This window comes from Galeopterus variegatus, unplaced genomic scaffold (assembly GCF_000696425.1).
Source record: "Galeopterus variegatus unplaced genomic scaffold, G_variegatus-3.0.2 Scaffold4334, whole genome shotgun sequence".
Lineage (NCBI taxonomy): Eukaryota > Metazoa > Chordata > Mammalia > Dermoptera > Cynocephalidae > Galeopterus > Galeopterus variegatus.
Window position 1 is genome coordinate 106,728 of NW_007730445.1, and position 23,289 is coordinate 130,016.

The window sequence follows — 23,289 nt, forward strand, 5'->3', positions numbered from 1 at the left end:
CACCCCCCCCCCCCCCCCCCATCCACCCACCCATCCATCCACCCACCCACCATCCACTCATCCACTCATCCACCCACCCATCCATCCACCCACCCACCACCCATCCATCCACCCATCCACCCACCCACCCATCCATCCACCCATCCATCCACCCACCCATCCACCCACCCATCCACACAACTATCCATCAACTCATCCATCCACCCATCTACCCACCTACCCATCCACCCACTCATGTAACTAATAAATATTTCCTGAGCATTTCACAGACTCCAAATCTAAAAACCAAACACTGTGTCTTCACCAGCTGACCCCTCCACACTTCCTCAAACACACCCGTGTCTCTAACTCGCTGACTGGTGTTGGCAGAAAAAAGGGGACATAGACTATATGCTGAACTGCAGCTGCGGTGTGGCTCTCGCTTCATGACATTTTGTCTACGGTGCCTGCTGCCACGCTCTCCAATCTTCCCACAAGGCCTCTGAGTAACATAAAGCAGCTTACACCGTCAGCAAGGAACACACACTTAGGTGCTGACTGTAGCATCTAACAGCTACTTGGTTCTAGCAATCTACAAGGTGCACGCAGGCAAAAGATGAACTTGAGGACTTTGAGTTTACAAATCCCCAAACCTTGTGTTTCTCACAGGGGACTGAGCTCAGCCCACCCACTCCTGTGCCCACCTGCTAATCCAGGCCAGAGCCTGGACCAGGGAAACCCGGCAGCAGGTGACACAGAGTTCAGCTCAGAAACTGGGTCACCATGTCTGACAGCCAGTGGCTGCTCCCAGTCACCTCCCAAGGACACGCCTGCACTTTCAAAGTTCAGCCCTCCCCTTCCCAAAAAGCTGCCTCAGCTCGATTTCTACCACCTGCCCCCCCCATCTCCCTCAAACTTCCCCTCTTCTCTCCTCTCCTGCCCTAAACAAACACACGTTTGAAGGAGAAAATGTGTCTGTCTGTTACTCTTGCCCCAACATTTGGGTGGACCACCATGGTCGGCAGCTACGTCAGGGCCACATTCTACGTGTTGGCAAACGCAATTCCTGCTATATGGCAAACTTCCGCTCCTGCACGTTGGCGTGTGTCTACACACGCAGCGTGGACACTGGCTGTCCAGGGGAAGGGCAGAGGTGAGCGTTTCCTTAACCAGCATGGAAACGCCTAGAGGCGGCCTGGCCCACTGCGCACGTCTTCCCCGTGTTAACAAGACCGCGCGTGGAAGCGAGATCCAAGGTGCAGAAGCTGAAAGGAAGAATACTCGGGTGCCCTGCAAATCTGAGAGAGACGGGACCGCCCTTTTGCTGTTAATTGTGTCTCTAGTGCAGGCAACTGGTTATTTTTTAAGAAAGAACCATGAATAATAAAACGTGAACTTTGAAAAAAAAAATGTTTTCAATGATTTCTAAAGCCGTAAGGAGCTGTTTCACTTAACCTGAACATAATTTCATATAAGAAAGGCCTCGTCTTTCTTTCAAACCCCGTGAAGAGCAAATAACCTTCAAATCTCCCCAGTGAAGCAGAGCTGAGAAGACTGTTTCACGAGCTCGGGGTGTGCACAAGCCAGTGGACAAAGGCCACCTGCAGGACCGCAGGGCCCGGACTGCCCTCGGCTTGGGCAGGTCTCATCCCCTTCTCTGAAAGGCTTAACTCACTGACCAAGTGCTTCTTTCAACAAAAATTGCCAAATTAACACAAGAGGCTATGAATAAAGCAAACTTGAGGGACACAATGACTGTGTCCCCTAACTCATGTCACATGCGCCTCCCAGGGAGGAAGAACGGGAGAGCGTGTGCAGGTGTGGGGCGTCCTCATGGCATCAGACAGGACACCCGACACGGCTGCAAATTACCTTTGGCCCTTGTCTTCCTGGGTACCCGGGTAATCCTGGGACTCCAAGTTTTCCCTGGGGAAACAAAAAGAGTCGCCTTACACATGAGCATGGCACTTGTCCCTCCGCTTTCTCTGGGCAAAGGGAAAGCCCATGTTCTTCAGGGAACTGCAGTAGGATGCAGTTTCCGAAGCAGTGACACCGCCATCCTGGAGCGGCCTCTGCCTGTCCTCTGGGATGGAGCCTCACTCTCAGGAAGTGAGACGGGACCTGATAGTCCCAGTGCGGGTTGAAAAGCAAGGGCCCACGAGCAGAGATCGGTGCATGGCCGAAGCGACAGGGCTCAGAGACAAACACCCTGAACGTGAGCACGCTCGTCTGTGGGACGCTTCTCCGCCCGTGGTAAGAGCTCTAGCCATGGGGTAAGATGGGGCAGGAAGTGCGGCCACTCCTTGGGCCATGCCCGCCGGGGCCGAGGGTGGGAGCAAGACGGCGCAAGGGCGGCACTGCTGGTGCTGAGCGCAGCCGCGTACCAAGAGCCCCCAGCGGACGCAGCGAGCCTCCGTTCGTGCCAGGCTGCTACGCCATTGGGCCATGGTGGGGGACGCTGTCATTACCCCCAGTATGGAACCGGGAACTTGACAAAGACAGGGGTCCTCGCATGTGGGTGATGGGGATCAGACCCCCAAACTTTACGGATACCTGGAGGAAGTGGCCCCTCTGAGGCGATGGCAGGGGCTCAGAAGGGCCAGACTCCGCACGAGAAAGAGCCAACCCACAGGGAGGGCGGCCAGAGGCCCCGGGTGAGAGGAGAAGCTCACTTGGGAATCCCAGCTATCCCAAGACTAGGGAGCCCGGGGCCACAGGGAAGGTCCTATCTAAAGCCTTTGCCAAGCTTGGATCCTGCCCGGGAAGTGGTCAAGTGTCCTGTGTCACGAACCTTCTCCCCAGAGGGTCCCAGAGGACCAGGATCACCATTGGGACCTCCACGACCCTTTGGGCCTTCGGGCCCATCTTCTCCTCTGGGACCGGGTGGACCGATCTCCCCCTGCAAGTCAGAAAAGAGGAACTGAGGCAGCCCCCCACAGTCTGTCCCCCACCAGCAGCTCCCACCACTGCTCTGAGAGTGAGAGCAGATCCAGGCGCCTCGTGGTGAGAAGGTCCAGGCACCCGGCCCCACTCGAGCAGATGAGCCGCTCCCCGCAGCACTGACAACCGGAGCCCACTGTGCAGTGGCCGATCACAGGGCCCTGCAGAACGGCCGCGTGGCACTCTGCACCCAGGCGCCTGCTGTGTTCTCAAGGCGCACACTCCCGCTTCCCATTACCTTCTCTAAATCGAGTGCCTCTTGGCGAAAATAACTCTGGTGAACAATAGCAGCTCTGAATTGCTACTTCCCCAAATACAGCACGGTGACTGGGGAGCTGCTCTCTTCTCCTGAACCCCCAGGAGGGGTGGAGATGGACCACGGCCCCTGGACTGGGCATAACTGGCACACAGGAGACCACTGATTGCATCCCAGAGACAGAGGGCTTAAGCTCTGCCTTGCTCAGTTCCTCAGGTCACAGACGGAGCACCCAGGCTCAGGCGCCTGCTAGGTCAAGGGTGGCACCCAGGTGGGATCTCCGAATGCCCGTCCTGGAGCTGTTCGTCTGTCTGCCTGTGGACTAGTCCTCCTCGGATCACAGCTGTGCAGCCCCACAGCAAGTATGTGTGTGTCACACGGTTAAAGAAAGATTAATAACTTCCCAGCGCTTAAGCTCCAGTCTGTTTGCAGGTCGAGAACTCTCTGTACCAAAGAAGCGTTCCTCTTGTTCGACAAAATAATCCTTCGCATATTTGCTGAGCATCTATGAAGAGCCAAGCACTGGGCTCTGATCTCCAAGAGAAATCAAGACCAGGGGCCCTTGTTCCCTGGGCTCGGGAGGTGTCCCACTGCCGGATCCCACCCTCGTCCACCTGCACCAGGAGCTCTGGGCGTGAGGACTGCGGAAGGTCTTGTGTGATCTCTTTTGAAGCCGTACCCTCCTAATGTGGTCCCCAAATGTGTGTATTGAGTCATCAAAGGAGGGGTAAAAGGGGCTTTCACTAGTCAAACAGAGAAGCCCCTTCGACGTGGGGGTCTTAGGGTTCCTTCCACTACACGGAAAGTTCTAGAATGGCTGTCTTCCACAGCAGCATAACTGGGATGTGTGGTGAAATGAGTCCCTCTCTTGCACCCTCCTTCTGCAGGGTACGGGCTGGTTTCTGCCTTTTGCCTGCTAGGTTGCCACACGCTGCCAGGTGGGCAGGGCTCTCTCGTTCTGGGGTCTTCCAAAAAGGCGCCTGCAGACCCCACTTTGTAGGGGGATAATTACGGCAGCCGATGACAGCCCCACCTTGACCGACAGATGTCCATCCAGGTGCGTGCACAACTGCCAACCCAGCTGTGCCCACCAGAGAGCGGAGGCGGCTGGCTTCCTGCTGCCTGGGCGTCCCCTCGCTCTGAGGTTGTCACGGAAGCTACGAAGTGTTCCCACTGCAGCCGGCCCACCACCCGGGAACGTCCCCAGTGCCCTTTGTGTCACCCTCTGTGCATTTATGTGAAAATAAAGCCCATGGCTTTCCGTGGACGCCTCCCACTTGAGAGACCCTTCCTCTCCTGGCACTGACCAGCTTTCTCTGGAGCTGAGATAAATTATTCATTAAAAAACAAGCCAGGTGGTTGTGGGCGTGGGGTCCTAAAAGGCAACTGAAGGGCTTTATGGGGAGCACGATGCACTAAGGTCTCAGCGGGGTCCCCAGACCCTCATCAGGCACCTCTCACTATTGTCCTTGAGTCAAATGAACTGCTCTGCAACCACAGCATCGGTCAGAAAAAAGGCATCCCCCCGATCCACTGATGCAGAACACAGGGCAGAGGAGCCGGGTGACCCCTAGGTATCCTCAGTGCCCAGAGGGTTAATACAGGTGAGAGGCACCGCCTCCTGGAAGCTGAGACAAAGGCGAAGGGGAGCTGGAGAGGGCCTGGCCCCTGGGCCCCAGGCCACCCCTTTCTGCAGGCCAGGAATCTCTGCAAAGTTGTCACGTCCATTTTGAGAAGCTGCCCTGATACCCAAAACACCCTAGCCCCAACCGCAGGGCTCCAAGCCCACCCTACCTTTACCCAGGTTGAACCCCAATCCCGAGATACTCACCCGATCACCCTTGATGCCCATGTCGCCTTTAAACCCAGGGAAGCCATCTTCTCCCTGAGTAAGGGACAGGAGAATGCCTCATTGTAGACAAAGAATCCCCTTCCTCCAGCACTGACCTCCCTGCTCCACACCACAGACCCGCACTCGGCGCGAAGTCCCCCAACCTCAGGGCTGCAGCACGTGCTGGACGGGTGGGTTCTGAGTGCCCGTCCCTTGTGAAGCGCATTCCTGTTAACCCTTTGCAGCTCTGGCCAGTTTTGGCCAGCTCTGTGCCTTGGTCACCCTGGGCCAGCTTGAGCGGAACATTCTGCACAGCCGGGCACCATTTCCCTGAGCAGTTTTGCAGCACCACAGGCCAGTAGCGGGTGAACAGGTGAACACGTGAGGAGGGGGATCTGGACAAAATTGCCCCCCAGGAGACTGGGAGGTGCTGCCTTGCATTGCACAGAACAGGAACGAGCTCAGGAAGGGATGGGCATTGTCAGAAACTATACACATCAGTGCTGCTTATGGACTTGGGATTTGCCAGCAAGGCTGTCGGATGTCAGCAACCTGCTGTGTATTCAAGTCCCTGGCCTGGACTTTCCTCATCCAGGAAACCACAGAGCATACCCCTCAGACACTCTGCACAGGGCACAGCTGGCTCCCGGGAGAGGGACCTTGGCTTGGGCCTTCCCTCTCATTATTTGGGGGCTACATCTTGATCCAAGAGGAGCACAAAGAAGGGATCTGGGGACTCAGCCAGGCCGTAAACAGTCAAGGCCCAGCTGGGAGCGTGCACAGACAGAGATGACCTTCTGGAACGTCTCCAGCCAGCCACTGCCCCCAATGCCTAGTCCATGGTGGTCATAAAGTGACAGTAACTTAGCAGCAGTGGTCACAGAAATGCTGCAGTCCCAGAAAGACAGTTCCTCACCACTGCCCACACCCCTCCATCTCCAGAACCGTCTCAGGCTGCCTCCTATAGCCCCTCAGGGACAGCGCAGTGACTCTCCTGGCAAGAAGGCGTGCCCCAAGCAACCCAATCAATATCATCTCTAGCAGCCTTTCTCCAGCTAGCAACAAACATGACAAGATAAATGTGGCAAAGCTGGGACTCTGGGAAGCCCCCTTCAAAAGGATGAAAGGTCCCCAGTGGTGGAGCCATCCCCGAGGTCAATGGGATGGGGATTCTGGAACATGGGGGCCTGTGACTAGCTGCCCGGGAAAGAGCATCTAACAACCGAAGAACTCCTCGGCCAGCTGCCTGGCGAGACAGCCCACCTGGGAGGGGAGCGTGGGGCCCATCTGGGGTCAGGGCCTTCTTCTCGGGCCCACTCAGGCCCGCCAGCAGATGTGCTCCACGGTACCCGAGTGCCCGTCCTCCTTGACTTTGTGTGCTTCCTTTTGCAAGCAAACACGCTTTCCCACAGAGCAGTGTTAGTTCTCAATATCCAGAGGCGACATCCACCCCAGCTGGTTTTACTGAGTGCTGCTGTGGAAGGAGCCGCCCAGCTGGAATCCAGCTGTGGGCCGTCCCAGGGGACACAGCTGGAAGGAACAGACACTCACCTTCTCACCCTTCGTGCCCTTCAGACCTCGGATGCCATCGGCCCCCTATGCAGGTGGGAAGAGGAAACAGAGCGAGTGATTACAAACCTGCGCCTCTGCTAAGCTCTCACAGGAAGTGGGTCCGAGCCCCGAGCATGAAGACAGGCTGAGCTCGCGGCAGCTGACGGACGAGCCCGCTGCCCCACCCCGGACAAGCCCCTTCCCACGTGTCCTCAGTCTCAGGTAGACGAAGCCTTGGCGGACTCCAGAGGCGTCTCCTGTCCTTCTGATTCTGGCCCAGAGTGTCTGTGACTCCTGGAATGGCCCCCACTGACTACTCCTCTGTATGTGAAAGACCCAACCCCAACCCTAGCCCTTCTCCCCAAGCTCTGAGCCCCAGAACCACCTTCCGTCAGCCCACACCCCACAGCCAACACACCCATCTTAGAAGCCCCTAGCATTTCCTATGCTAACATCCCTCCCTCTTCTAGAAACATCCCATCTCTCGGAGGTTTGGAGAGTGAGCAAGATACGGGGTCTGCGTCAGGCAGGCTGGTTTAGGTCCCAGACACGTCTCAGACTTGTGCACACCCAGTTTCCTCGCTTGGGAAGTGGGGATGATGACAACCTTACCTTGCTCCCGCTGCTGGGAGGGGAACACCTGTAAGGCCCCTGGACAGTGCCTGCACACAGTAGGTGCTCAATAAATGGTAACTGTCACCATCTGATTATTTTAATTATGTATTACCATTAATATGTGTATGTTAAAATATTGTTGATTAAAGGAAATAGCAATGATTATTATGGTTGTAATCAATTCAGAACATACCATCCCATCTCCCTGATAAACATGAATTTTGAAGGTGGGGACCGGGCCCACCCCTCTGATATTCTCACTGTGCCTGGCACCCCCAGCGGAGTTCAAATCCGGGGGATGGGATTGTGCAGCTGTGCCCTCACTCTGAGCCTGTGGACCTCAGACCTCCAAGCAGGTGACTTTTAGCTACAGAGACTGACCACTGACTTTGGGCTCCCTCTGGCCACCTGCCCGCAGGACCCCAGAGAGAGGTCACACCCCCTGGTTGGTCCTGAGCCGAGGTCTCTGCAGACCAGGGGTTACTGGCTGCCTCCTTGTGGCCAGAACTTTCCACAGACTCTGCAATTCTGAGCCTCTCCCAAGGCCAGGAGGGAAGGGGTCTGGGAAGAGCTGGAGAATGAGGGATGGAAGCCCACAGGGGCCTCTGCAGAGCTGGGACTTGGCTTGGGCTGCCAGCCTTGCCCTCTGCCCAGAGGGACAGCCAATGTGGCTCCTGGAGCACCCTCCACCTTCCACCACCCCAGCCGCGAGGCACCGGGGGCTACGCCGACAGAGGCAAGGTGGGCAGTCACCCTGAAACCCTGCTCACTGAGGGCTTGGAGCAGCAGGAGACAGGAGCCAGCTTAGCCATGCACACTCTGTGGTTGACAATCGCACCTGCTCAGTGCCCAGGCCCTTACCACTAACAGAGAGACTGTGACACCTGGATCCACGGCCCCCAGGGCAGAGCGGAGGCGGTGGGAGGAGGGGGCGGCAGACGGCTCTCGCTTATCCAGCCTGACACTGGGTACACTAATAAGAGCCCACACTGCAGGGGGCTGAGATCATCGTGAGCCCAAATCCCTGCACCAGGGATGGCAGGGCACAGCCACAAAAGCAGCACAGGCCCACAGGGGACCCGAGTCCACACTTGCTTCCACCTGAGCCAGTGACAGGGCATTACGCCCCAAATGGGGAGGAAGCCGGCACAGACAGGGAAGGCGTGCCGTGGGCATGCGTGTTTGTGGGCGAGCCTGCGAGGAAGCTGGGGGCAGCCTGCCACACGCCAGCCCTGGCCCAGCTCCCGCACACAGCAGCGCCAGCACACGGCAGGCGGCTGGAAACATCGGTGGGTGCAAAGAACCCACAAGGCAAGAGTTGACTCGGCCTCCAGGCTAGCGGTTTCCAAGAACTGTTTTTTCCTCAGTAGGATGCCTTCTTCCAAAGTGACCCTCAATGGAAGCTCCCAAAGGCAAGGAAAACAAGTGGGACACTCGGGCTGACACAGGGCTGGGGGCCCAGACCCCCGCCTGCTGCCTCCCAGGCCTAAAGCTCTGCCATTTTTCAATCTATGTCAGAGGAATGGGGCCAACTAGACTAGACCAGGGCTTCTCAGCTGCAGCGCTATTGACTTTTGGGGACAGATCATTCTTTAGGGTGGGGGCTGTCGTGTGCACTGTACTGTTTGGTGGCATCCCTGGCTTCTGCCCATTGATGACAGTAGCACCCCACATACACGGTCATGCAAAAACTGGCCCTAGTGAAGAACACTGGGCTGGGGCGTCCACTGTGCCCTGGTGGGCCAGATCTTGTGGCAGGGGAGTGCGAGAGTCACTGAGCACCTGAGAAAGGATCAGCTCCACCTGCAGAGGTGCAGACAGCCCAGGGAGGGACAGGTTTGCTCAGGGCCTTGGTGTGAATTCCCATCTAGGGTCTTTGGGCATATATCCAGGGCCTATAGGCTAGATGAGGGGTGGACTTGACTTTGCTCACAGTTAAGCCCAAACAGATACCCAAGGCTCATTAGGCAGATGACACCTTGTCCATTTTCAAATGTATGGAGTATGAGAATCCATTTCCCCAATAAAAATTGCTTCAAACCTTGGTTTCCCTTCCACCCTCTCCTTCCAAGTCTAACTGGATTGCTCATGTCGGGAATGAATTTTAATTAGACAGACAGGATAAGAGCATTCTCCATAAACATTTTAATGCAGACACCTTCTTAGCTCGCAGAAGCAGCATCACGCAATTAGTCATGTATGGAGCTGGCAAAGGCTTTTGCTATGCGACAGGAATTTGTAAAGTAAACATGCATAGAGCTCACATAATCAGCATTTCAGCAAAATGATCACCCTTATAAAACTCACTAGGCATTTTGCTGGAGAAAGCATGCTTCAGGAAGAAACCCAACCCGCCTGAGGCCCCCAACCGTTGGGAGGTCTCTCCAGCGGCTCCTGAGCTTGGAATATCCTGATTCTAGGAAATGGAAGGCGGGGCTTCCATTTCTGCTTGGGGAAGAGGATGGGGAGCTTGGTGAAGAATTAGCGATCTAGGCTTGAGTCCTGACTGCAGCATCGATTTTAGTGTGACTTGGGGCAAGTCGCTGAAAACTGAGGTCTTGGTTTTCTATCCTCCACGCCCTATGCCAGATGTGCATACAGCATTGCAGACCACAGAGATGAGGGGCAGGGCAGCTTATCAGTGTGCTTAGTCACATGCCTCAAGCTAAACTAGTTGTTTTATATATACATTTGTATTTATATAAATAAATTTATATTTGTACATATATATATGTATTTCCCTCACATTAAGTTAAAATCACTTTGAAGGAGAGAATCACCATTAGCTTTTTTGTGGACAGGAAGCCTGGACCTTTACGGTGCTGCAGCGTCGCTGGTCTCAGAAAGAAGAGAGCCTGTCTGCAGACGCTCCTAGGGGCACACGCTCTCCCGATAAATGTGCCGCCACGCCTGGGCGGCAGCGTAACTCCAGATCAAATTGCAAATTTGCTCCAGATAAAATTGCAGCAGGGGGCCTGTGTTCTGAAAGTTGCTCTGGAGCTCGGAGCCCTGTGTGTGGGTTCCAGGCACTCTCCGTCCTGACAGACGGCCACCATCATGCCATCTGCCTGGTCACAGGCGACTGGAGATCATCCCCTGCTCCTCATCAGCCCCTCCTGACTCTGGCTGGCCACAACCTCACCTGCTCAGGCCCACTGTCCCAGGACCCAATGTCCCCGCACACGTGACTGGGAGGACCAGGCTACTCCAGTTTGGGCTGAGGAGGTTTAACCACAGATGAATTCCCTACGACCTGCTAAGCCATGCCCCGGAGCCCCAACCCTCCAGGAGGAAGGACTGCAGCTGCGTGACTCTCTCTCACCTTGACTCCTCGAGGACCTGGGTAGCCAATTGGACCCTGGGGGCCAGGTGGACCCTGGAATGAAAGGGTAAAGACCATCAGCTCCATTTCAGGTGGGAGGTGCCTGGTTAACTCCACTTAACTCCTGGTCCTTCCAGCACACACCAGAGGTGAGTTTCCACCAGCAGACACCCCTCTTGCTTTGAGCCCAGCAAACACCCTGGTTGGACCTTCCAAAGAAGTTCCCGCAGGGGACATGAGAGGCATTTGTGCACAGCCCATGATAAAGACGGAGACAGAAGGTTTGCCCCTAATGGGCAAGAACACCTGAGATCAACCAAGCTGCCGGGTCCTGCCCCAGCAGTCCAGAAATGACGATGGGTTGGGGGAGCAGTGACATGGTGGAAGGCCAGCTTCAGTGCTCGGGGAGGACACAGTGGCCATTGAAGAAGTCCCCAGCCCAGGGGCCATGGAATAACATAGAGCTTCTGGCTGGGGGAAGGGAGCCAGGGCCGGTTGTCCAGGGAAGGGATGTCCTTCCACAGCCAAATGGCCCTGTCAATGCTGGTCCAAAGGCACCAGGTGGTGTCAGCCCCACCTCCCACTCAGGAGGCCTGAGCCGAGAGGGGGTCTCCTCACATGCCCTCTCAGGCTGGGTGCACCTCCTCTGCGCGGGGCTGCAGCTCTATGAGGGCAGGTGCAGTAACCCGAGTGTGGAGTGAGGTCACACTGACCCAGACAAGAGGACTGGGAGGCATGGGAGGGATCCTCGCTGGCAGGGATAGGAGGACCTGGCTTCCCAGGGGGAAAGGTCCCTGTCCCCACACCACCCCAGGCTGGGTCCCCTCGGCAGAGATATCTGGGAGGGCTGGAGCCATCCCGGCTCATTCCTCTCTAAGCTGGGGTGTCCCAGAGCAGAGACTGCACCCAGAGCCCCTGGCCCACCCTGCCCGAGATGCTGAGGGGAGGGTGCGGCGAGTACTCACCTGACCTCCTTTCTCTCCTGGGGGGCCTTCTTTGCCTGGGTGCCCCTGTCACAAAAGAGGAGGTCGTCATTAGTCAGCAGCCACCTCGGAAGGAGCCTCCCCCAGGCTTCCCCTCCTTCTGCGGCACTCGGAAGACACAGCAGCCACGGCCGAGATCCCATATCCCTCCCTCCCCAGGGAAACGAAGAAGCCGGGCGGCTGGCAGGCAGCCCAGCACAACGTGGTCACTCCCAGCCAGTGGCCCGAGCTGCTCATTCAGGCCCTGAACCTCGGCTGCTTCACCTGCAAAATGGCAATCATAAGTGGGGCCCTGGCCACGTCAGAGCCAACCACGGAGGTGAACACGCTCCACGACCCACAAGCACGCGGACAGCCGCACCTAGGCTGCCACTAGGCTCAATGCCTTTCAGCTCATGACAAGGGAGCTGAGTACAGATGACAAAAGCAGCCAGATCAATGTTCACCGCCTGGAAGTCCAGATCCACCCACAAGGACTCTGGTGGAAAGAGGCCACGCAATGTGGCGTGGAGGCTGGCAGGTAGGCCTGATTCCACTCCTGGAGACATCTGCCTGCTGTGTGACTGTGGGCAAGTCACTTGCCCTCCCTGGGCCTCCACCTCCCCGTGTAGAAACTGAGAGGTTGGGCTAGATGCCCTTCCAGCCCGACTGTTCTAAAGATCCGGGACTCTATCCCTAGACACGGCAGCGTTCTGCAGACCCAGGTCTCATCTCTTCAATAAATGATTTATGTGTGCCCTTTTCAATTTTTATTAGTTGTACAATTAGATTTGATGCCTTTGCAAATAGCCTATTGTGATCACAAAGCAAGTCTGACTGAGGGTGGAAAAGTTGCTCTGTAAGGAAGCCCATGGTGGGTAGGACCACGCCTGCTGCCCCTGCCCGGGGGGGACATTTTGGCCACCCAACCGCCTTCCAGAAAGAGGCTCATGGTGCCAGCACCTCACGATGGCAGGGCTGGACCCACACAGTGCCAAGGGCAGGGGTCCTGCTGCATCGTGGCTAGGAGGTGTTCTTGGTGGGCTTTTATGACAGTTTCCTTCAACCATAGATGTTTTTCTGTGAAGGAACTGGGGGGTAGGAGTCTGTGGGTGGCCAAGTGCCAGGCTCCAGCCAGAGTGACGCACACTGGGGCAGACCCCACGTCCCGGTCCCTCAGGGAAGCCGGCTATCCTCCCCACGTGTTCATTCCCCCCACATGCTGGAGATGATGATACGCCTGCACCACACAGCTGCTGCGGGGACCGAAGGCACTCAGGATAGCCTGACGCAGCACATGACCAAGAAATGTCACTGGTCATCATGATGACTGTCATCTGTACCGAGGCCAGGTTTCTTTAAATACATTTTAAGTCGCATTTGTAGAATGAGAGAAAGTGTGTCAGGAGGGAGGATATCAAATGCTTACCTAAAATGTTTGAATAAAAAAAATAAAAAGGAAATATAACAAAAAGATGAGGGACTGGTTTTTCTACAGTGGATCTTCCTCTTTATTTCTACTGTTTTTATGTTCCGAACATTCTGTAATGAGCACTACTTTTATAATGGAAAAATAACAAAGTTGAAGTTATTTGTATTTAATATTTTTCTGGTTAAAAAAGTGATATATTTTCATTGTGGACAATTCAGCAGGTGGAAAAGGAAATTAAAATCCTTCCTACCCTCGCCGCTCAGGGCCACGAGGCCAGCTCCGTGACGCAGCCCTTCCAACCCCTCTCCTCTGCGTGCGCGCTTGCAAAATGGCCGCGGTGTACTACTACCTCCTTAATGTAATGTTGGATCGGAGCATTTTCTCACGTCGTTGAATATTCGTTGAAGTCTCATTTTTACTGGCTCCGTAATATTCCATTGAAACATAATTCATTTAACCATTTTCCTATTCTATTCTATTCCATAAGAATTACGTAGCAATTTATTTCAGGTATTGAGTCTGATTTGAAACACCTCACACTTCCTGATGGGTTTCAGATCAATCTTTCTTCAAAACCAAAGCCAGGGCCGACCCCGTGGCTCACTCGGGAGAGTGTGGCGCTGGTAGCGCCGAGGCTGCGGGTTCAGATCCTATATAGGGATGGCCGGTGCGCTCACTGGCTGAGCGCGGTGTGGGCGACACCAAGCCAAGGCTTGCCATCCCCTTACCAGTCACAAAAACAAAAACAAAAACAAACAAACAAAAAACCAAAGCCAAACCAATACAAGAAAGAAAAAAAAAAAAGAACCCTCTTTAAGGTGTATCAACAGTGTGCTGCCTTTGGGAAGAATATTTTCAAATCTTTTTTTCCCTTCCAAATTCAAATACAACGGCCAGATCCATTTCTCAGACCTTCCGATGTCCTCCCTTCCCAGCACCTTCAGTGGAGTTCACGCAGGGCGAACAGGCTCCACTATGCATTCGTATCTTATAGTTTAAATGTCGGCTGGGAAGAGAAACGGAGCACCTCGAAGGGACAGCCTGTGGCCCAGGCCCAGGGTATCTCAAAGGCCCCTCTTTCCCCACAGAATATGAGAGAAAACTGGGGACTCCTCAGGGACCCTAATTCATTGGAGGTTTCAATGTGGGAAGAGGGACTCCCAGGTAGAAGGGGTCAGGTCAGCTGAAGGCTCAGCCCAGGCCACACCCAGGCAGCATCTGCTCCCTGCAGGGCCACAGCCTCGTCATTCACATGCTGCAGCAAATGGATAGGGAAAAAGCGCTCAGTACAGAGATCAGCCTGCTATCAGTGGGTCAGAACGTAGAGACGAGATCGGGGTGGTTTTCATTTGTCGTCATTTTATTTATTTTCCTAATTTTCTATAACAAGATATATTATTTTTGTAATTAGGAAATGCAATTAAATGTAAATGTAAATTAAAGGATACAAATGACATACTGGAAAAGATTAGTCACTTGGCATCCAAACTCCCATGTGGCGAGGAGACCGCAAGTCTCCAAAGTGTACCACATGGGGATGAGAATGATTATAGTCTGCTCATTCAGGTCAAGAAAGGGCAATTGTGATCTGTGATTCACTGGACCAAGTGATTCTCACCCACTTGTATGGAAGCAGTCATCAAATAATTGTCAGCATATTTAACTTCCTTGTTTAGTTTTTAATGGCATTATTAAAACCATAAAATACACTGTGTCTTAATTAATTTAGCTAATCTTATTTTCTGAAATAAGCTCTCTTTCAGCAACAACTGAATACTCTAAAAAAAAAGCAGGAACTTAGAAAGGGGGGTGGGTGCAGATAAATTCCCACACGTGTCCGGACACATGCACACACACCCATGCACAGATACATACCCACACTCATGCACACATACATGCAGCAGATACATGGCCACACATGCACATACACATGAATGCACAGATACATGTGCCCACATGCATGCACAGATACATGCCCATATGCATACACAGATACATGCCCATACATGTGCCCACACAATGCCCACGTGTATGCACAGATACATGCCTACACACGTACCCACACACATGCATGCAGATACATGCCCACACATGCATGCACATATAAGCCCCCCCACATGCATGCACAGATACATGCCTGCGTGTGCCCACATGCATGCACAGATACATGCCCACATGCATGCACATACATGCATACAGATACATGCTCACACAAATACACGCAGATACATGCCCACACATATGCACGCACATGCATGCACAGATACATGCCCACATATGCACGTACACACATGCATGCACACACATGCATGCACAGATATGTGCCCACACATGTGCCCACATCCACGCACACACACACGTGGAGAGTTTTCTACTTCCCCACGCCTCCCCCTCACACAGCTTGGCCACAGATTGGATCTGTCACTAGCTTGCTATTTCCAGGCAGTATCTAATTTGGCTCTGCAGCTGTGTGCTCACACATTGCAAACGCACTCGTTCACCCTCCCTTCTCATTGCGCAAACACTAAAAATACACACGTGGATGCACCCTGCCCCTTCACTGGTGACAAACATGATGGCTTGGCACCCAGCCCAGCCCTTAACGTTGAAAACGCAGAGTTGGGTGCCAGTAATTAGATAGCACACACCAATAAATAACTAACGTGACCACTCGTGCAATCACCAACCTTTGATTGACACACATGATGAAAAGCGTGTCCAAAACTCAGTAATTACTGAGCAATCAAGCTCAAGACCGAATGGGTCTTCATCAGTGAGTTGAAAGAGAATAAATGACATCCAGCAACGTCCCAGGAGCCTGGGCTCACAGGCCCCAACCCTGGGGCTGGAGATGGGGTGGGGTGGGTGGGGATGCTACTCACCGGGGGTCCATCAGCTCCAGGCATTCCTGGGAGGCCTGGTTTTCCCAAGGGACCCTAGAACAGACCAGAGGCTACATGAGGAAATGCCCTCAGGTGACCTCTTCTCCAGGCTTCCCAACCTCTCTGTGTGCCCCAAGGTTACTTTTCAACATTTCTACCCAAAGAGCATTTGTTGAGAAGGATGCTCAGAGGCGCTCTTCTTGCTGTTTCTAGCACCTTCAGGTTTTGCTACATGAACAAAGTCCCCTCCACCCCCACGCACTGGCCCCCTTCGCCCTCCCGTCCACTGCTCAGATGGCGGTCCTCGCAGGCGGCAGCATCAGCACCCCTGTGGCCCCTGCAGCACTGTGCCTTCCTCACTTCCCCAGGGCCTGGCCCCCGGGGTCTGCAGGGCCGGGGAGAGGCCCCAACATGGGAACCAAACTCTCAGCACAACACACGGGCAAAGGCGCTTCACTACCCTGACACAGCAGCTCGCCAACATCTGTCCTAAGTAGCCCTCCAGGGGATACTGGGGCACTCAGAACCAGCCCTTAGAGGTCATCTTGCTGGTTAACTCAACCAAGATGAGTTGAGTCACCTGAAATGTCTAACACCTGGGTTAAGCCCCAAGCTCTGCAGGGTGAGGGCCCCCAGCACTCTCCCAGCACCCAGGACAGAACAGGTGCCAAATTTAGCAAAACCAAACAGAACTAAATAAAAATAAACAGCAAAACAAAATACCCAGTTAAATATGAATTTCAGATAAACAACCAATAGTTCAAATTTAACTGGGTGTCCTGTATTATTATTATTTTTTCTTACTGAATCTGGCAGCCCTACACATAGCTGGAGAACAAATAAATGAGTGAATGAATGGATTTACAACAACGAGAGACACAAATCCAAGATCCTCCCCAGAGCTTATCTGCTGGGGACACGAGCTCTGGTGCACGGGGGGAGCACGCTGCAAGCTGGCGAAGGCCAGCGGCCCCCCAGGCCTGGACCAGGAGAGGCACCTGCAGGCAGGCGGCATCCCCACACACAGCTCAAGCCCACCTACCTTTTCTCCTGGAGGACCGATTGCACCCTGGGGGCCTGGCAGACCCTAGGAGGAGGAAAGAGCCAGGCAGGAAAGGTGAGGGACTGAATTGACTAAGAAACCCTCCCTGCCATCTACCCATCTCCCCACTGACCATCTCCCTCATCCAGGCACCAACCCGGGTTCTAGTGCCCACCAGGCAACATGAGGGGATGCAACTCTGAGGGGAGAGCCTCCCTCCGTGCTGCTCATTCCCGGGGCGCTGGACTGAGACCCACACCTCCCTTGGCCTGATGCCCACGGGCCACCTTCCCTGGGCTCACTTACCTGAGCACCTGGATTACCCTGCTGTCCTGGGGGGCCAGGCTCTCCCTGGGGACCCTGTAGGAAGCAAAAGCAAAAGCACTTAAGGGGGCTCTGGGAACCGTCTCCCCTTCCCTGGGGTCTCAGGCTCCCCTGCATCTCAGCCTTCCATCCTTTCAATCTGCACCAGGGCGAGGTGCCCCGGAAGAGCTGGACAGTAAAAGGCAGGCGGGTCCCACCGCAGACAGCAGACCCAGGACCTGGCCTCTCCCCGGCTGTTGACATTGGCTCTGACACACTGAGCTCTACCTGTTTATGCAAACACAGCTAGACATCCATCCAGGAAGGAACGCGTGAAAGGAACTCACCGGAAGATCTTTTATCTGGTAGAAAACTACCAAATTACCCTGTTATGCTAAAGTCTCCCAGTGCCCTGAAACAGACACGGGTGGCCCTGAGACTCAGCTCTTGGTGGGCATTTCTCACATTACATGTTTATCACCAGCTCCTCGTACACAGTGAGAAAGTGACTTCCCTCCACCCATGCACTGACTTGCTCTCGCTCTGGATAGAAAAATATCGACTCCAGGTTTCAGCACGAGTGGCTCTGCCACCGGGGTGGGTCTGCACCCTTCCCTTCACACCCCAACTGACATGAGCCACAGTAGACCACCCAGCTGGCAAGGCGTGTACCCAGGGTGAGCACCCTGAAGCCAGGCTATGGGACCCCCGACACTTACTACATTTCCTTTCGGGCCTGTTTGGCCATCCATACCCGTTACACCCTGCATGAGATTTCAAAAAGAAAGAAACATATACTAAATGCATAAGAATTAACAATGCTCAAAAGGAAAATCCCACTCAACACAACTCAGACACTTGGCCCGCGATGTATCAGAGGACAGACAGCACATTCTTTGGGGAAGGGGAAGACTTGATCCTAAATTCCTTCCCCGGAGTGCCCACTGATCGGCCCCTAGTAACCCTCAGCTGAGGGTTAACCGGGCTGCCAGGCCCCGCATCCTCTGAAAAATCAGGTCACCAGGGCTGAGGAGGGTGAGGGGTAGGCCCAGCCCTGGGGAATCCGCCCACCGGGTCAGAGCCCCCTGGAACCAGGGGCTTCTGCCTCCTTCCACAACTTTCACAGAAGCTGCGGGAGGTTCTTTGAAGCAGGGACGAAACGTGACATCCTGGGAAGGAGGGCAGACAATATGTGCGGGGACAGTTGCACAGCCAGCCAGCCTCAGACTCCACCCGCACAACATGTGCAGGAGCCGTGCGCACTGAAGACCGGCTGACACCTCACACTGGCAGCAGGCCGGTGTGCAGAGCGCTCAGTGACGACGTGCCACCCCAGTGCTGGAGTGGGCCGCTGGCTGGGTTCTCAAGGGCTGTGGTTGGCACAGACATGCAAAATGGTGACAGGACTTACGGGAGGTCCAGGAGGGCCCGGGGGCCCCTTCGGCCCAAGCAGGCCACGTGGCCCCTGCAGGAGGAGAGAGCAAGGGAAGTTTACACGCAGCCAAGACTCCCAGATGTCCTCTCCGGTCCCCAGGCATATCTGTGCCCCGCCTGGCCTGACTCCTTCCAGGGCCCCCATGACTCGGTGACTCTGGTCTGTCTGCGTGTCTCCCAGGGAGCGTGACTGAGACTCTCTCTTGCCCTGCTCCGTCTCCCCCTCGCCACCCCACCTCTCCATCTCGGAGCTGGGAACCAGGGATGGGAGCCTAGAATTGACAGGGGCCCAGACAGGGCATCGCTGGGCACCCTCAGGGAAAGAGGGCCTTTCAAGTCAGCCAGCGCCTGTGACACTCATCCAGGGCAGGCGAGCACAAAAGTTCTCCCAGAGAAAGGCCACACGATTACATTCTGCCCCACAGAGTGCTTTTGTCCCATTCTCATTACTGGCTCCCTCTCAGATCCCTCTCTGCAATGGCACGCGACGGTATTTTGGCATCAGAGAGGCCAGGGGTGCAGGGAGGAGGGAGTCGGGTGGAACTAGGTCTGGGATGGCACCTCACGCTGAATGCGGAGAGGCAGCCTGGAGCTCAGATGTTCCCTGCGACGGCTCACCAGAGCGGAGGGGCGGGCGTGCAGGGCCACTGTCTGCCTGGGGGGCACTCACACCCACCCTGCCACTGGTGGTTAATTATCGAGCCTTCACCCCAGGCACGTGGATTTCAAGTACCCTTCATTTTGATAGAACCTTTTCCGATTCCGTAGAAGAGAAACGCTTCCCATGTTCATTGCCTCCTAAATGTCTCCTTCTTTATTTTAATACCGAGTCACATAAATGTTTTTTAGCAGTTAATAACCGAGAAGGTACTGCTTAGACATGTCGTAAGGAGAGTGCGGGGCTGATGTACCCTCCCGAGTGGGTAATCAGACGCGGACGATATAATTTAGTCCCAGTGAATCTGCAAATGCCAGCCCCTGACCTCCTGCGCACTGCATTTGCAACACTTCTCATCAATTAGCATCGCCAGATGTGCACATCACTCTGACTCGGATAGCGAAGAAAAGGGTTGTTTGAAAAGCAACAGTAAAGGAAAAGTAATTAACATGCTTTTATAGCCAAGGAAATTTGCTTTGGGCCTAAATACAAGGGCACTGCAAAAAGTTTGTGGAAAGATTCATGTTATCTTTCAATTGTATTATTCCACCAACTTTTTGAAGTCCCCTTATGGAAGTCAACTTAAGGAAAAGAGCTTGTCACTGCCCAGGGCTCCGCTTCTGGAAGTGCAGCCGTCAGAACTGCTGCTGCAAACTGGCTGATTCAGGACCTGAGACTGCCCCATGCCCACCATGCTACCCCCGATTTCTGCATGTGGCCTCTGGACACCTGCCATGACTGTCCCTGGATGGCCACCACCACTGCCCCTAGACGGCCACCACTGTCCCTGGACGCCCACCACCACTGCCCCTGCACAGCCACCACCACTGTCCCTGGAAGCCCACCATGACTGCCCCTGATGTCCACCCACCATGACTGCCCTTGGACACCCACCACCCTCAAGGGCCTGAGCTTCCTCCTGCAGGGAAGGCTCAGACTGACTCCTCGGAGCTGCCCAGCCCACTTCCCCACGTGATCGCTCCTCTCTTTCCTGGGGAAATGCCCACATTTGTCTGTTTCAAGGCTGAGTCCTCTCTACTGTATGCTCTAAGTCTATCCTGCTCCTGCTCCAGAGGCAGCCTCCACATGGAGCTGTTGCCATGCTGACGAGGCCCAGAGTCCCACCCAGTCAGTGCACTTACGGGTTCTCCAGGCAGCCCCCTGGGCCCGACTTCTCCGTCATCGCCCTGTGGAGGAGAAAAGAGGCAAGATTTTAGGGATGAGATGTGAAGCCTGGATGCCCGGATGCCCAGAGACAACTTTCCCTTCAGCCCTGTGGGAGGAGTCTGTGGCCTGGGGCTGCTTCAGCACACGCCAAAGTCACTAGGCTCTGGACCAGCCGGAAAAGCCCAGAATGTGCTCACTCCCAGGCAGTTGCAGGTGCAGAGATGCTGCAGTGGAAAGGTGAGGCCAGAGGCTCCAAGATGCCCACGCAGAAGCTCACGAGCCAGAGCTCCAGAGAGGCGAAAGCTGAGCAAAAAAATCACTTGATTCTAAGGATTTGGTTACCTTGTGACAGAAACTGGGGTTGGGTGGGGGCATCAGGGGAGACTCACGAGAGCCCCTGGGCTAGGCCTTAAGGAGCCCAATGTCTCTGCAGGGTCCCAAAGAGTTGGGGGCAGACCAAGAAGGGCATTTTCCTCCTGGCATCCCTGGTTAAACTGGGTCACGTCCAGGGGGCTGCTCCTCCTTGTCCACACACCACAGCTTCCTCCTGCCCACCCCCACACACGCAAGCACCATGCACACACACACGCCCACGTGCATGCACACACATCCATGCACATGCACATACCTGCAAGGACACATGCGTGCACACACACACACAGCCATGCACGTGCACACATGCACACACCCATACCCACACATGTGCACACACACACACCTGCAAGCACTCATGCATGCACATACACACGTGTGCACATGCACAACCATGCATGTGCACACACAAGCACACACCCATGTCCACACACATGCATGCACACAAATGCACACATACCCATGCACACACCTGTAAGCACACACGCATATGCACATATGCAAGAATGCGTGCACACACATGCACAGGACCACGTGTGCACACACACATCCATACACATGCACACACTCAAGCATGCGTACATGCACACACCCACACATATGCATTGTGCACACACATGCGTGCACACGCACACCTCCTCTGAATCAAGAAGCATAGATCTAGAAGGATCCCTCCCCCTTTCCTCATCTTACAGGGGCCTATGCTGAGGCCCAGACAGGAGAAGCTGCCCTGGCAAAGTCACTCTGAAAGCTGGCGAGAACGGAAATGCACGAGAGCCTGCTCCTCTTTCTCATTTCCCAGGGCTTAAGCCTTTTCCCTAAAATGTCCCCAATATCTGAAAAGGTGCCCGAGTGGGTGTGTGTGGGGAGTTCAGAGGCCCACAGTCACACGCAGCCTACGCCACAACATGGCCCTGCTCAGGTCTGAAGTTATCAGCCCCACAAAGACGCACCAGACCAGCGCAGGTGCACAAGCCCCAGGCTGAGCAGGCTGGCTCCAGCCTGTGCTCCCAAAGTGGAGGGTAGACTCCCTACCTTACTCTGTCCCTATGGTCACAGTGACTCGGCCCCTCTCTACCCAGGGCCAAAGACAGTTATCTCCTGTACTCCCTCTACCCTACCCTTCTCCCCCAAAACCCGTTGCCCACCACCCTGTGTGCCTCCCTCTGACACCTCACTCGGATGAATAAGCAGAGACACTGCTGAGCCCACTAAACTCTCTGGCGTCCTTCCCATCATGGGATCTTGGGTACCTGCCTCCTGCAGTGACAGGAGCTCTTTCTAAGACCTGTGACAGGTGAAAGCCACTCCTGAGCTCCGCCCATCAGCAGGAACAACAGAATAAATGCAAGGCAAACGCCTGCGATTCACTTCTGTCTGCAGCACCCTGCAGCCCGCCTCTCAACCCCCGGCCACTTTGCCACTCAGAATGCTCCTCTTCCTTTCCCGGCCCCTGCACACACAGGCAGCCAAATCCCACCACCAATGACATTTCATCTGCCGTTTTCCTGCCCAAACTCACTGAGGAGCAGGGCGGGCAGGTGGAGCTGGAGATACGGCAGGATACGTACCCTTTCTCCGTCTTCTCCTGGAGGTCCTGGTGGGCCAGAGGGACCGGGGTCACCCTAGGAAGTCAAGCAGGGTCAGCATCAGCACTCCTGAGAAGGTCGTGCATGACTTATTGAAGTCTCTCTTTTGTTTCTCTCTAATTTTGATGCTGAGAATCCTAAGTCCTCTGAAGACTCCCAATGTGAAAGAAGATTCTTTTGGAGATCATGTGTGCTGAGCAGCTGGGCGAACAGCTGGCTGCAGAGATTCACCCAAGTTTCACCTTGATAGCCAGAAGGCAGGAGGGCTGCCAGATGAACCACCCGGCGGGGCTGGGTGGGGGCCACAGACATGCAGGCACCCCCAGGGCACTGACTGGAGTCCAAGCTACCCTCAGCCTGAGTTCTCTGCATGAGGCAGGTGCACGTCTGCAGCCTGCACTCGCCACAGGAAGAGCCCCGGCCCGGGAGTGTGAGCTCCGTGAGTAGGGGCTGGTCCAGCTGGTGCCTCCTGCAGCTTCAGGCCTTGCATGCAGTCGGTGCTCAAAACGTGCTTGTCAGTCACTCAAACAGGCTGTTTCTAAACCAGGGACTGCCTTTAGACCTGTGTGTTCCAGTTTTCGTGTGGTTGTTGGAGAACACAGACACAGCGGCTTTGCATAAACTGCAACCACCACCCTCAGTGCATCATGGAGTTCAACAGATGATTCTTACCAACAAATTCAACAAGCGTGTGCATGTGCGTCTGTGTGTGCGCACATATACACATGCACCTGCGTGTCTGAATTGCTAAAATGTAAAAGAGGCATCCTCCAATTCAACACAAACAGGCAGAGGAGAAAATATCTGACAAGCTGCAAAAAGCCATCCCACCGAGTTCACCCTGAACAGCATGAGGAAACCAGGGCAGGTGGCCAGGTGTCCTTACCCCCGTCCCTTCTTATCAGGAACAGCCACTGGAGATTGTCCCCAGCCTCCTGGAACCACTACTTTAAC

The 23,289-nt window shown here is 54.7% G+C and overlaps 1 protein-coding gene across 1 annotated transcript in view; it reads right to left on the minus strand.

Annotated features, from left to right (window-relative positions):
- COL5A1 (collagen, type V, alpha 1) overlaps positions 1-23,289 on the minus strand; it is a 137,657-nt gene that overhangs the window by 50,635 nt on the left and 63,733 nt on the right. The window contains exons 19-31 of the mRNA XM_008587336.1: positions 22,318-22,371; positions 20,350-20,394; positions 18,527-18,580; positions 17,835-17,879; positions 17,119-17,172; positions 16,813-16,857; positions 15,771-15,824; positions 11,460-11,504; positions 10,495-10,548; positions 6,558-6,602; positions 5,007-5,060; positions 2,771-2,878; positions 1,852-1,905 (exon numbers count right to left, since the gene is read on the minus strand). Coding sequence (XP_008585558.1) covers positions 1,852-1,905; positions 2,771-2,878; positions 5,007-5,060; positions 6,558-6,602; positions 10,495-10,548; positions 11,460-11,504; positions 15,771-15,824; positions 16,813-16,857; positions 17,119-17,172; positions 17,835-17,879; positions 18,527-18,580; positions 20,350-20,394; positions 22,318-22,371 — 711 coding nt within the window. The remainder of the gene's footprint in view (positions 1-1,851; positions 1,906-2,770; positions 2,879-5,006; positions 5,061-6,557; positions 6,603-10,494; positions 10,549-11,459; positions 11,505-15,770; positions 15,825-16,812; positions 16,858-17,118; positions 17,173-17,834; positions 17,880-18,526; positions 18,581-20,349; positions 20,395-22,317; positions 22,372-23,289) is intronic.